The 13,397-nt window shown below is 37.7% G+C and overlaps 1 protein-coding gene across 6 annotated transcripts in view; it reads right to left on the bottom strand.

Annotated features, from left to right (window-relative positions):
- The window catches only part of ITSN1 (intersectin 1), a 246,702-nt gene that overhangs the window by 97,320 nt on the left and 135,985 nt on the right, over positions 1 to 13,397 (bottom strand). For all 6 annotated transcript variants that reach the window (XM_037990809.2, XM_037990807.2, XM_073009637.1 and 3 more), the window contains one exon: positions 1,955 to 2,082. In XM_037990809.2, the coding sequence (XP_037846737.1) occupies positions 1,955 to 2,082 (128 nt within the window). The remainder of the gene's footprint in view (positions 1 to 1,954; positions 2,083 to 13,397) is intronic.

The raw sequence follows: 13,397 nt of genomic DNA on the forward strand, positions 1-13,397 counted from the left end.
ACTTAAATCTTAAACATTTTATTTACAATGTTTAAATGTCTTTTAGGAAAGTATAAAAACATTTTTTGGAGGGGTAAGGATACTGTTATTCATGACAACAAAAAACCATAATAAAAACAGTGGCCGGGCACGGTGGCTCACGCCTGTAATCCCAGCACTCTGGGAGGCTGAGGAGGGCGGATCACCAGGTCAGGAGTTCTAGACCAGCCAGGAGTTCTAGACCAACATCGTGAAAGCTCATCTCTACTAATAATATAAAAATTAGCTGGGCGTGGTAGCGCGCGCCTGTAGTCCCAGCTACTTGGGAGGCTGAGGCAGGAGAGTCGGTTGAACCAGGGAGGCAGAGGTTGCAGTGAGCTGAAATCATGCCACTGCACTCCAGCTTGGGTGACAGAGTGAGACTCTGTCTCAAAAAAAAAAAAAAATTACTTTATATTTTCTACCAATAAAGGTCACCATATATAGTGTACAACCATCTAATTTCTGAAGTTAATTTGGAGTAGTTTTTATCTATGTAATTGGAATATATATTACATATTATATTTTTATTATGCTATTTTCTGTATTATGCTATTTTATGTATTTTTCTGTATTTTATGTTTATTTCTACTCTGTAGGAATTTAACAGTTCAGTGCAGTATAGTGTGAATAATAAAAGCATTTTATACACTGTGGAGGTAAGAAAAGATGGAATTAATCAATACATCCAAGGAGGAGACCCTTGGTCTGACCCCCAAGAAAACCATAAAACAATCATGTAAATTGGTGTGGGACCCCAGATACCTCCCCACTGGCACTGAAAAACAAACAGACGACTCTACATACTCATAAGAAAGTATGCACAGCTCTCGGCAGGTTAACTGAACTCAGCCCACTAATGTTAATGACTTGCCTCAAGTATCCGTTTCGTCGTCTTTTTAATCTAATTTCTTTTTCTTTTCTTTTTCTATTTTTGAGATAGAGTTTCTCTCAGTTGCCAGGCTAGAGTACAGTGGCATGATCTCAGCTCACTGCAACCTCCGCCTCCCGGGTTCAAGTGATCCTCCTGCCTCAGCCTCCCAAGTAGCTGGGACTACAGGCGCGTGCCACTGTGCCCAGCTAAGTTTTTGTATTTTAGTAGAAACGGGGTTTCACCATGTTGGCCAGGATGGTCCTAATATCTTGACCTCGTGATCCGCCCACCTTGGCCTCCCAAAGTGCTGGGATTACAGGCGTGAGCCACCGTGCTTGGCCTTAATCTAATTTCAATTACCAACTTTTATAATTTACAGGCTGTCATTGGGACATTTGGTCATTTTTGTTTTGTGGAGTCTAAAATTAACTGACATTTAAAAGGCAAATATCCAGTAACAAAATCAGACACAAATTTCTACAATTTACCACAGTAAGTTACAAGTAAAAATAAAAACGTCACAAACACAAATCTTCAAAAACAGATAAAAACATGTCTGTATCCTACGCACTAAGCAGCAGTGGCAAATTTCCCCCTTTTGTACTAAAGTTTAATTTGCAGTTGAAAAACAGAAGGGAAACAGAGGGGCCCACCCTGACCCTGCTGGAGAAGCCCTGTGTGGGGCGCTAGCTCAGTGGCTTAGATTTTAAACCAGGCATTCCGACCCCTGTTAGCTGTTAGTAAAAGGCTGTGAACTAGAAATGTTATTTTGGCCATTAACATGCAAATGAGCACACCAAGTGTCCCAATTTCCTTGTATAATTCCATTTATCTACATAGTAGTAGCTTGAGAGAGCTCTGGGAACTAACCAAAAACTTCAGGGGGTACTGATATATGCAAAGATTTATATATACACGTGTTTGTGTTTGCACTCACACTTCACACGCACACTAAAGACTGAAGGCTCTTTCTGGCGCAGTAACTACTTGGAGAAGCCAGGCAAAGAATAGTAAATCCTCAAAGTTCCTTCCAGATGAGTCCATAATCCAAAGAAGACTCACCTTTGGGCTTCTTCTTTTTGTTTTTCTAATTCTATGATCTTTCGCTCTTGTTCTTTCTGTTTCAGTCGTTCAGCCTCCATCGACTTTTGCTTCTGGAGTTGCTGCTTATTATGTATTTCTCTTAGCTCCTATAATTAACCGAGAAACAGCTCATGTAGCGACATGAGTGACAAATACATCAACTATTTATCAGCATGCAACAATTCATAGTGGGAAGCCTAGGACACTTAGGAGATAACGTTTCAGAGTTGGAAAAAGTCAACTTGGAAAGCTAAAATCACACCACATTTTGACATGACTGATTTCCAAAGGCCACTTCAGATTATATTCTAATGAGCCATATACATTATACCATTTTCCATGATCTGCTCTAGAAGAAAGCTGCTAGCGAAGGGCAGGAGGGGAGCTCTACTGATAAGGCTCAGCAATCATAATGGAACGTAACCAGTTCCAAGATATGGCGAGGATCATGAATAAAACTTAAGCTTCTTTTGATTATCAACACCAACCTCTACTGACTTTGAAAATACACATGCCTCTTCTTCACTCACTACCTCCATTCAAACCTCACCTCCACCTTTCACTAAGCTGCCTTAGAACAAATGGACATCTCTTTGCTACTCAATTCTCTGAGCTCAATTCTTCCCCCAAGGGTCTATTTTTCTTCAAATTACACCTCTTCCAGAGCATCTTTTCTTACAAAATCTATCCTTAAAGTTGCTAGCTGCCCCAAACTAAACCAGCAATCAGGTTGAAAGTAAAAAGCTATAATTTGATGATGACTACCTTGGATCCAATTTCCTCACTTGATACTAGCTGCAGGAATAGCAGTAGTTTCCTTAGCAGGCTACTGAAAATAAAATGCATTCTATGATATTTAAAGTACTCGAGTCACAAGTTTAAACACCTGAAAATATGAAGAATAAGGAAATGTCTGCTGAGGAAGAAACTCCCTGATTCCACAGAAATCAAATGGTCACCAATAGATTGAGTCAACTGAAACTCATCTTACTTGGGCCAACAATAAATCAGATGAGTCAAAGTGCCCAGTAGAGCCAAGGTATCTTTCCAGTTGATTTCTTGATCTAATCAGGGCTGGTCCTCCCAGTACATGGCCCAGGGACCTCTATGGGGAGATTTAAGGACTAAGATTTGCCCTGTCTTCTATCGCTTTTCTCACTGGCGAGACTAGATGGGCAGGTTTCTTCCAGGCCCTAAAATTCCTACCTTTAGATTCATTCAGAGATTGAAAAACAAAGACAGACCATTTGTCTGTAGAAGGTCAGTATTAAAATATGCGTTATTGGAAAAAAATTCTAAGGGTTAGGCTAACCTTTTCCTACTAATTTTGCTAAGGTTAAAGTTAAAATGCATATACAAATGTTTTATAAACTGTAAGTGACACTGAGTGGCTTTAAAAGAGAACAATGAGATAAAAGAAAAAGTTTAACTGGAGATTAGGAGGCTGGGGGAGGTACTAAGGAAGAGGAAGGCATGGGAGGAAAAGGGGAAGGGGAAAGGGGGAAGAAGGAAAAAAAGGAAAGGAGGGAAGGGGGAAGGAGGGAAAAGAAGGCAGGAAGGGACTTCAGTGGGGAACCTAGCAGATGACACTGGAAACATCCAGGCAGAACACAGCAGGAAAAGGTACCTTTGTAAGGCACAAATTGGACTGCTCCCTACGGCAGCAGACCTGACATGTGGAACGGAGGAAAGGGGAAAAGAAGGCTAAGACTGGGAAGCAATGATGAAGTCTCACACTGACTGTTTGAAGTGCTGAGATCAGAAAATCAACCCTAGGGAGAAATAAGTCCATTTTTCATCACCTTTCTCACTGCCATACCAAGGGATGTAAAACTTAAGTGTTAAAAAATCAGCAGTATTGATTTTCTTAGTAACCCGGAATCAAGAATAACTAGTAATCAGTAATAATATGAATGAAAATTTCATTTTCAATACCATCAAATTCTAAATAGGCTCAGAAAAAATAATTTACAGCAAAAGACTATACTTAAAAGGTACAGAACTGGGAATCAAGAAACCAGGATTCTAATCTCAGGTCCCTGACATGAGCTGGCAGATGAATCAGAATAGATGATCTTTAGGTGTTCTTCCAGTTTGGGGATCTGTTAAATCTTAGACATTGTTCATCACATGAGTATTTATTTATTTCAGTGTCTGTTTCATTTAGAATTTTATTTCTAACTGCAAGAATGAGTGAAAAGAGCATAAGCAAAATAACCCTGAGCTGAAGTCAAATACAAAGGAGTAAGAAATGATGGAAGAGAAATAACATTTCAGTTTGATGTTCAGGAATCTGATTATATATTAAATAAAGAAAAGTACTTATTTCATCTAGGAAAAAATGTATTTATGAGTGATATTCAAAATATTCAACAACAGGTACTGCACAACCAGAATGGACACTGGCCATGATGTATCAACATACTATAATAGATAGCCCATAGGCCCAAATGAAGATTTTTCATTTTTCCCCAAGAATTACACTGCACATTTCCTTTCTATACTAGGCTTTTGTAACTGGATATGGATTTACAGATCACTGATTAGCAGATGCAAGTAAAGCTAGTAATATATTAAGAGACACTATAAAATTGAAAAACTTGTAAGAAAAAGTGATTTTGAAGAATACAGAAAAAAAAATCCTACCTATGACACAGTTTCAAAAATAATTTTTGAATGTATCAAATACATAAAAAAGATGTTTAAATTTTTAAAAAACACTTCTTTTTGAGTTTAGCAGCATTTGAACCAATCTTAGGAACTGATTATGTCAGTTGCAGTTTCAAGTACCTCCAAGGAATAGAGCTTGCAGGAACCGTAAAAAAAAGATGACAAATAAGCTAACAGAAGGCTCTGGCACCTTATGATCCAGATTTAAAGATGGCAAGGTTTTTCTATAATTTCCTTCGTCCAAGTCAAACACTGCTGAGATACACAGTTGTAAGGAAACCAACGTGCTGCCCAGAGGCAGGCATTCTGGGTCTTCTCTTTTCTTGGACTTAGGAGTTTACTATGGCATGAATTGAAATCAGCAGAACATGGATGATTTCTAAGTTGATAAGCTTTTTAAAAAGTTGAACTTCCGAGAAGGCAATCTATAGAATGAAGAAATATACTCTTAAAAAAATGAGTGAATGACTCTCCTTTCTTCGCCACAACGAAGTCCTTGCAGAACACCCAGTCACTTCACATAGGGGAACAGATGGCTACACTATTCTCTCATTCTTTTCCATACTGTTAAAGAGACTCAAGTACTGTTACAGTTATTAAGAAGTATTCTTTTAACTCTTTCAGAAAAAAGAAAATTCAAAGAGACAAACAAATCTGGTATCATTAAATTACGTATCTAGGAAATGAGCAAATTACTGGGGGAAATGGCTAAGGAAAATTTCATCACACTGAAAGTATCAACTTTTCCTGGTAGGCAAATTGATTAAAATGACTCTGTAAATTCTATTAAATCCACATGGAATTTGTCACAGTTATTTTGCTACAACAGAAAGAAAACAAACAAGAAATTACCACGTATCAAAAGTCAGTATCTCACTTAGTTCTTCCTAAAATTAAGTTTTTTCCTAAAACCAGTAACTCTTACAAAACATGTTTCTTGGCTGGGAATTAATCTAGCAATATAGTACAGAGTGTACAACTTTGATTTTTCTTTTATGAATTCTATTCAAGTGTATGGTATGTTTTATACTAGGTAGAATATGTAATAATTTGATATTATCTTCCAATAACACATAATTACAGTACTTTCTTAAATAAGAAATTATTAAGTAGTCAAGAAATTTTAGCTGCATGTAACAAATACTTATGCAGGAAAAAATAAAACTATAAAATGTGTACTATATATACTACACACATATATTAAATATTAAAATAAGGTGTTTTTTTTTTTTTTTTTTTGAGACGGAGTCTCGCTCTGTCGCCCAGGCTGGAGTGCAGTGGCTGGATCTCGGCTCACTGCAAGCGCCACCTCCAGGGTTTACGCCATTCTCCTGCCTCAGCCTCCCGAGTAGCTGGGACTACAGGTGCCTGCCACCTCGCCCGGCTAGTTTTTTTTTTTTTTGTATTTTTTAGTAGAAACGGGGTTTCACCATGTTAGCCAGGATGGTCTCCATCTCCTGACCTCGTGATCTGCCCATCTCGGCCTCCCAAAGTGCTGGGATTACAGGCTTGAGCCACCACGCCCGGCCAAAACAAGTTTTTTTTTTAAATCACAAACAACTTATGCAGAATTACGAAGATACAGAATTTCTTAACCAGGTTCCATGAATAAGCTTCAGCCCTGTGGATACTATGTTGCATGCAGACTTGGGGAATATGGGCATTTTTCTGGTGGAGAAAGTTCACAGCTTTTATTAGTATCAAGGGGTCTTTGATCAAAAACAGCTCATGAACTACAATAAAAAAATTATTGGCATATCAAGATTCTGTTTTGTATTAGTTAAGATAAATGAAAATCAACTTGCTTTTAATTTTCTTCCCTAGACCGAAGAGGGAAAAGTCACTTATTTCCCCTAAAGAACTAAGTTATTTGAACCATAAAACATCTTTGGACATCCTATGGCACAGAGCCAAAGTATTTCAAAAGCAATCTGTTTGACAAATTGAATACCCAAGAAGATCCAACTATTTTTCCCCTGAGAAACGTGGCTCACGTTTACTGAACATGGTTGTTCTGCTGCTATGCTAAAAGGCACAGAATCACTTGATTTAATAACTGTGACTGTTTTTCCTTCATCTGGTCTTAGAGACACTCAAAAATACATGTATTATGTGAAACAATATTACGTGAAATATGAAGTAGCATGCACCTGAACAATATGTATAGGAGTCGTTTGAAGAGAAAAAAATTAACTAGCAACAGGGGTCTATGAAAGGAGACTAGCAGTTAATGGAAATTTATTTGCTGATTTAGATATTTAACTTTTTTGAAGGATTTTGCTTTTGGTTCGCCTCAGGATGTCTCTTGGAAATGAGAGACAAAAACAAACATAACTTAATTACTTAAAATTCATGAGCTCAACAACATAAATCAAGATAAAATTACTTAGCTCACATATGCCATTTATAATAATCTTCATACTGTTCATATTATATTGTTTATATTGACCTCATAAAAAAATGATGTAGCTACCAGCATCAGAAATTTCAGGTGTTTATCTATATCATATCCATAAAAAGTCCGAGGTATAAGTGCTTTTCTGTAAATAAACATTATTTCTCACCTAGGGATAATATGTAGTATACAATATCAAAATTTATAGAAGGCCTTTGGAGTTTTAAAATACATTAACTTTTTCAAATTAGGTGGTTGTGAAACAAATCAAGAGCTACTAAAGAAAGCCAGTTAACAAACCCCACGAGGTGAGAACTTGTGCCTGGATGGAAAATTTTGAAAAATAACGATTTCAGAACACAGAAACTATACCCAAATCAAGGTAAACTGATAGCCCATTTATCACAAAATTATAAATTTATTCATTCATTTAAAAAATGTATTTATTTAGAGACAGGGTCTCACTGTGTTGTCCAGGCTGGAGTGTAGTGGCTATTCACAGGCACGATCATAGCCTTGAACGTCTGGCTTCATGTGATCCTCCCACCTCAGCCTCCCGAGATACATGTCCTTGTACCAGGCTACGTTTATTCATTCTTGATGCATACAGAAAAAGACAGATATACTGACTGGTTATTTATTTACTTATTTGAAATGGATGGAGTCTTGCTCTGTTGCCCAGGCTGGAATGCAGTGGCATAATCTCAGCTCTCTGCAATCTCTGCCTCCCAAGTTCAAGTGATTCTCCTGCTTCAGCCTTCCAAGTAGCTGGGATTACAGGTACGTGCCACCACACCCAGCCAATTTTTGTATTTTTAGTAGAGATGGGATTTTGTCATGTAGGCCAGGATGGTCTCAAACTCCTGACCTCAAGTGATCCACTCACCTCGACCTCCCAACGTGCTGGGATCACAGGCATGAGCCACCATACCTGGCCTGATTATTTAAATTCTGAAATGGGATATACTGTTTGAACACATGTTCAAATATTTAAATTTGAAGTCAATATTTAACAAAATGATAATACTATTTCCCATGGCACAAAATGGTACTCAACATATCACAAGTGCTAAGGGAGACTGGAGCAAGGTGTATGTGTGGAAGGGGGTGGGCGGAAGAGCTAGAAGCTCCTGTCCTCTCTGCAATAGGAATAGGTAATTAGACACCCTCCACCATGAGGCTTTGGGAAAGTATTACCAGAAAGAGAAAACTGATTCCAGTTTGTCCTAAAAAATCTGAATTTCCCTCAAAGTGTCTGCTTTAGTCACAAAGCAATATTCCATTAAGAGAAGAAAGGATTTTTTCAAAAGACTGAGTTCTTCTTAACCCTTTCCCAAATTACCTTTTATTAAATTTTTACTACCTTAAAAAGAAAAAAACCCCACGCTGTTTAACTAAAAAACTCAACCAACCAGCTTACTGGTATGGCACAGAATCTGACAGAATGACTTCTATGCAGAAGAGGTCTTTTTCAAAGGATCATATATGTAAAAATAAAATTTTTGCTTGAACAAAATGAAAGAACCAAACAATACTAATTATGAGAAAGCAACATTGCTGTTTGAATCCATACTGATTTCTCTCGCTGTCTCTGTACCTCCTCTTTCTGAGTCTTTCTCCTTCCAATTGTTTCTCTTAACAAGCATTTTTTCCCCTGACTTCTTACTCTGTTCTGCAGTTCTTTCTCCAACTCTTTTCTTTTTTCCTCTCGTTGCTAAACATTTTGCCTTTCACTGCCTTCATAATGAATGAGCCTCCCATGAAAGCAAGTGTCTGAAACCAAGAGTATAAAGGCTTTAGTTAAGCACACAACCTCATTTACTACAACTGGCCTTCTCATTTCAACATCGATTCGGTTCTTAGGAGCAATTTTTAGAACGGGTAGCATTATGGGGATAATTTATATTTCTAACAGCCTCTTGTGTCTAATTTTAGAAGCCCGAATTTCCCAAGTATACTAAAGAATTAAATCATAATTGTGAATTCATCTTAAATACTCAAATTTTGCTAGAAAATAAAATGCTATAGACATTTGGAATAGTATACTGACCATAGTATGTCTCCCATGATGGAAATATGCACATGACCCAAATAATAACGGAGCGCTTTCACATTTTTGCAGACAAGCTCAAATTCAATGATCTAAAATGCTTGTTAAAAAGACAAGACTACAGTATACAATACCTTGTCCAGCTTGTAATTCAGTTTACACCACCATACACACACGCAACTCATCAATAGGAAAGAATCAATCATACGCCACGATTAATAATAACTAATAATTAACTTTTATAAAGAAGGCTTAGTACTTCATGGTAAATGCTATCTTAGACACTGAGCACTCATCTGCGCAGGGGAAACTGAAGCACAGAGCTGGAGATGGTTCATCATTCTTAGTCTGAGAAAGATGTGCATTGCCTGAGTAGGGCATGGAGACCTTTAGAAAGAAGTCTAAGTGGATGACGCAGCCCAGGAGAACTGCCAGGCACTGCAACACTGCCTCCTCCATTGCCACTGACTGGAAGAAAGAAATGCTCAAATGTAAACGGCCATTCACATTAGGACTTGTCCAGTACACACTGACTAGACAGGAACCAACAAGGACTCAACTTTTCAACATGAAACATAAAATCTAGCCCCGTTGGGTGTTGGATTCTCCTTATTTAACCTCTTAAAGGAGCCTGGAAAACTACAAGCTGTACTCTGTGCTGCTGCTCCATGTTAGAGCTAAGACATTAAAATATGGAACATGAGGCTGTCAGTGCCAAGGAAAACTGCTACAATAACTACTGACATCACCAAGGTGAAGGTAAAGTCAGGTGCCACTGTCCAAAAAGTCCTGGCAGTAATGTTAGTTAACACTTGTTTGAATCATAATTTTATACCTATAGGTAAGCACTGTGTGTAAGAAAAACAACTACCCTTTTGGTACACAGAGTCTCCAAAAAAGTTGGGAGTTTTAATTTTCGTGTAAACTGAAGTAAAAGTCATAGATAATTTTAAATGGTTGTTTCTAGAATGTGGATTTGACAAGACTACTGAACTGATTTCTTTTTTTTTTTTTTTTTTTTTTTTTTGAGGCGGAGTCTCGCTCTGTCGCCCAGGCTGGGGTGCAGTGGCCAGATCTCGGCTCACTGCAAGCTCCGCCTCCCGGGTTCCCGCCATTCTCCTGCCTCAGCCTCCCGAGTAGCTGGGACTACAGGCGCCCGCCACCTCGCCCGGCTAATTTTTTGTATTTTTTTAGTAGAGACGGGGTTTCACTGTGTTAACCAGGATGGTCTCGATCTCCTGACCTCGTGATCCGCCCGTCTCGGCCTCCCAAAGTGCTGGGATTACAGGCTTGAGCCACCGCGCCCGGCCTTGATTTCTTAATAAGGTATTTGTTACATATAGAACACATTTTAAAATCAGAAATTTATGGTAAATAAATTTTATCCACTGAATTCAAACTATTTTAAGATGTACTAATTCATGCTAGCAATAACCACAATACAATTAATTATTCCTGGTTAATTCACTGTTCAAATATTTCATTTGATAATCAAAAACCTAAAATTTCCCATGCATATCAAGGGCAGCATAAGTACAAAGGCTGCCAGTTGGGGAATTTGCAGCGCAAGAGCTTCAATATTTCAGGGTGCTATCGTTTCTCTTCTCCCACCCTCCCTGTTTTTACAGACTTATTTACAACCCAAAAGCAAACTTTATTTGCTATAGTAAGATTCCTGTTTCCTTTCTCAAGTAATTATTGGTTTGGGTGGTAAACAGAAAGATATTTACGCCTTAGGATTTTTTTTGGAATATATAAATGTGACACCTACAAGGTAAATATCTATTAAAATGCGTGGAAAAACAGCCTTTTTGGAAAACAAAAAATAAGCCTTCAATTTCCAAGGATTATGCAGAAACTTAAAGGCCCATGACTTTGAATGTGGAGCCATTTAACAGAAGACCACAATTATAAGTATGCCTTCTGTTTTCAATAGGTTACTTCCTATATGAAACAAATACCTATTAACCTGTAACTTTTTCCTCTTTAATTAATGTTTGGAGAATTTCTATCTTTGCTTATCAGATTTTGGGTAGGGAAGGGAGGAATGTAATTCTTCCTGAAGAAAATGGGAGAAATCCACAAAAGACAAATTAATCTGAGCAAGACATTCTAGAGGAAAGAACTAAATCAGATTGTACGTTAAAAGAAAAGGCAAGTATAAGTGTATTCAGTTTTTTGACTAAATACGCTTCCAATACTTCCTAATAACTGTCTTATAACTCAGAATCTGGGCTGAACCAGGGTACGATTATTCCCTGTATTACCTTTATAGCTAAGAAACTGGACATAACTCTGAACATGCATCAAAGTAAGTGAATGACTTACTGCAATTTACCCAAAATAGTGAGCATCAGTTTGTGTTAAATGTTATCCTCCTTTGTGGAGCCAGCCACTTAATATAGATTTAGTATCCTGATCAACTAATTTTAAAATTCTGTACTCTGTAAGGTACTCCTCAGTGTTACTGTACTAATCTATAATGAGGGAATTGCATTTCCTTCTTCCAGGTGAACAATCTATGTGAACATGAAATACAAAAGAATCGGAAGCCTGAATTTCTCTTCTGTACTCTCCAGCTGGCTTCCTTTAAGGAAAGGAAGGTTTAGGATACAGCAAATTCACACCACCAGGTTAGATGTGTGAAATGACACATCCCAGGAAGGTAGAAGTAATTTTTGCATCATCAGTGTGGATGCTCTAAAGGCACTGCTGATCAAGAGGGACACTGAAGAAATTCCAAGGGTCAGGAGGCTGGCTCTGCCTGGTCTATCTCATCATCCAAGAAAACACAGTTGCTAACGGACACATGCTCTAAGATTAGAAAAAAAGTACTTCATTTTCCAGTGTGGCTACAACAAAGAAAAGTGGGCAAATGACACTTAAGAGACTAAATGATAAATCCATCTCTGAGTTGTCTCAATCAAATTCTGTAAATCTTTTGATTCTCCAATTTAACTGTTTGCTTTGGCTTTACCAGGTTTGAGAGGAATACTAGAGATAATAAGCGTAACACAACATATTAACTAAGTCCTCCAAATGCGTGTTAAATAACAAAACAATACAGTTATACTGACCTGTGATTTGTTTATTGTTTTGTTTGTTTGTTTTTTGAGACAGGGTCTCACTCTGTTGCCCAGGCTGGAGTGCAGTGGCACAATCATGGCTCACTGCAGCCCCGACCTCCCAGACTCTAGTGATTCTCCGACCTCAGCTTCCCAAGTAGCTGGGACAACAGGCACACGCCACCATACCCGACTAATTTTGGTATTTTTTTTTCTTTCTATCTCTGTAGAGACAGAGTTTCACCCTTTTGCCCAGGCTGGTCTTGAATTCCTGAGCTCAAGTGATTCACCTGCCTCCCAAAGTGGTGGGATTACAGGCATACGTCACTGCACCTGGCCTGACCTGTGATTTTTAAACTCACCTTATTAATTTAAATTTAAAGTTAATAAGAGAAAGCCAAAATTAAAATTAAAAAACAAGAAGAAATATTCTTATTTAAAAATAAGTATATTTGGAAAAAGGGCTAGTGGAAAGGGGGGCTAAAATTAGCCTTTATATAAGAAACTCTGTGATGCTGAAAGCAGCCATAGTCAATTAAACAAAGCAGGGGTGACTCACCACATATTAAGGGTGTTCTCCTTAGTAATGGCAACAGCAATTCAATCACCAAAATTATTTAATCTACAGATCTTCTAGACATTTATCAAAAGACTCTCACTAGAGTATCATTTTCTAATACCTGAACCTTGTTTTGGGGAGTCAAATTTCTAGAAAAAGAATCTTAATGGGAAGGCACAAATCTGGACTACTACCTGGGTTCAGAAGATAGCTTAATATTTAACAGTTTATATCCCAAGAGACTATTAAAAAGCAATGTAGGTTTTGTAACAGTGCTATTTTCTTTTTTTTGCTTATAAAAGAGACAAGTGACAATGAAAGTTAATGTGAGCATGTTTTAATTGAACTTAATCTTTTTTGTTGTTTTTGTTTTTAATTGTACTTATTCTTGAGATGGCTAATTTACAGCTGTACTTCCAGTACTGACATACCACACATAATCATATATGCATGAATATAGAACATATATAGTGTACACACATACACACACTGTGTAAGCATGAAAGCAAAGTGAAGAAAAACACTAAGTTGGCTCAAATAATATTTCCCCTAAGAGCACTTTCCTGGAATTGTACAATTGAGAAAAGATCATTACCTAATACTCTGAAAGAACAGCACACATACCTCAAACTCAGATGTCTAGACAATTTGGCCTAGAATCTCAATCCAAAGGTCAACTATTA

Source organism: Chlorocebus sabaeus, chromosome 2 (genome assembly GCF_047675955.1).
Source record: "Chlorocebus sabaeus isolate Y175 chromosome 2, mChlSab1.0.hap1, whole genome shotgun sequence".
Lineage (NCBI taxonomy): Eukaryota > Metazoa > Chordata > Mammalia > Primates > Cercopithecidae > Chlorocebus > Chlorocebus sabaeus.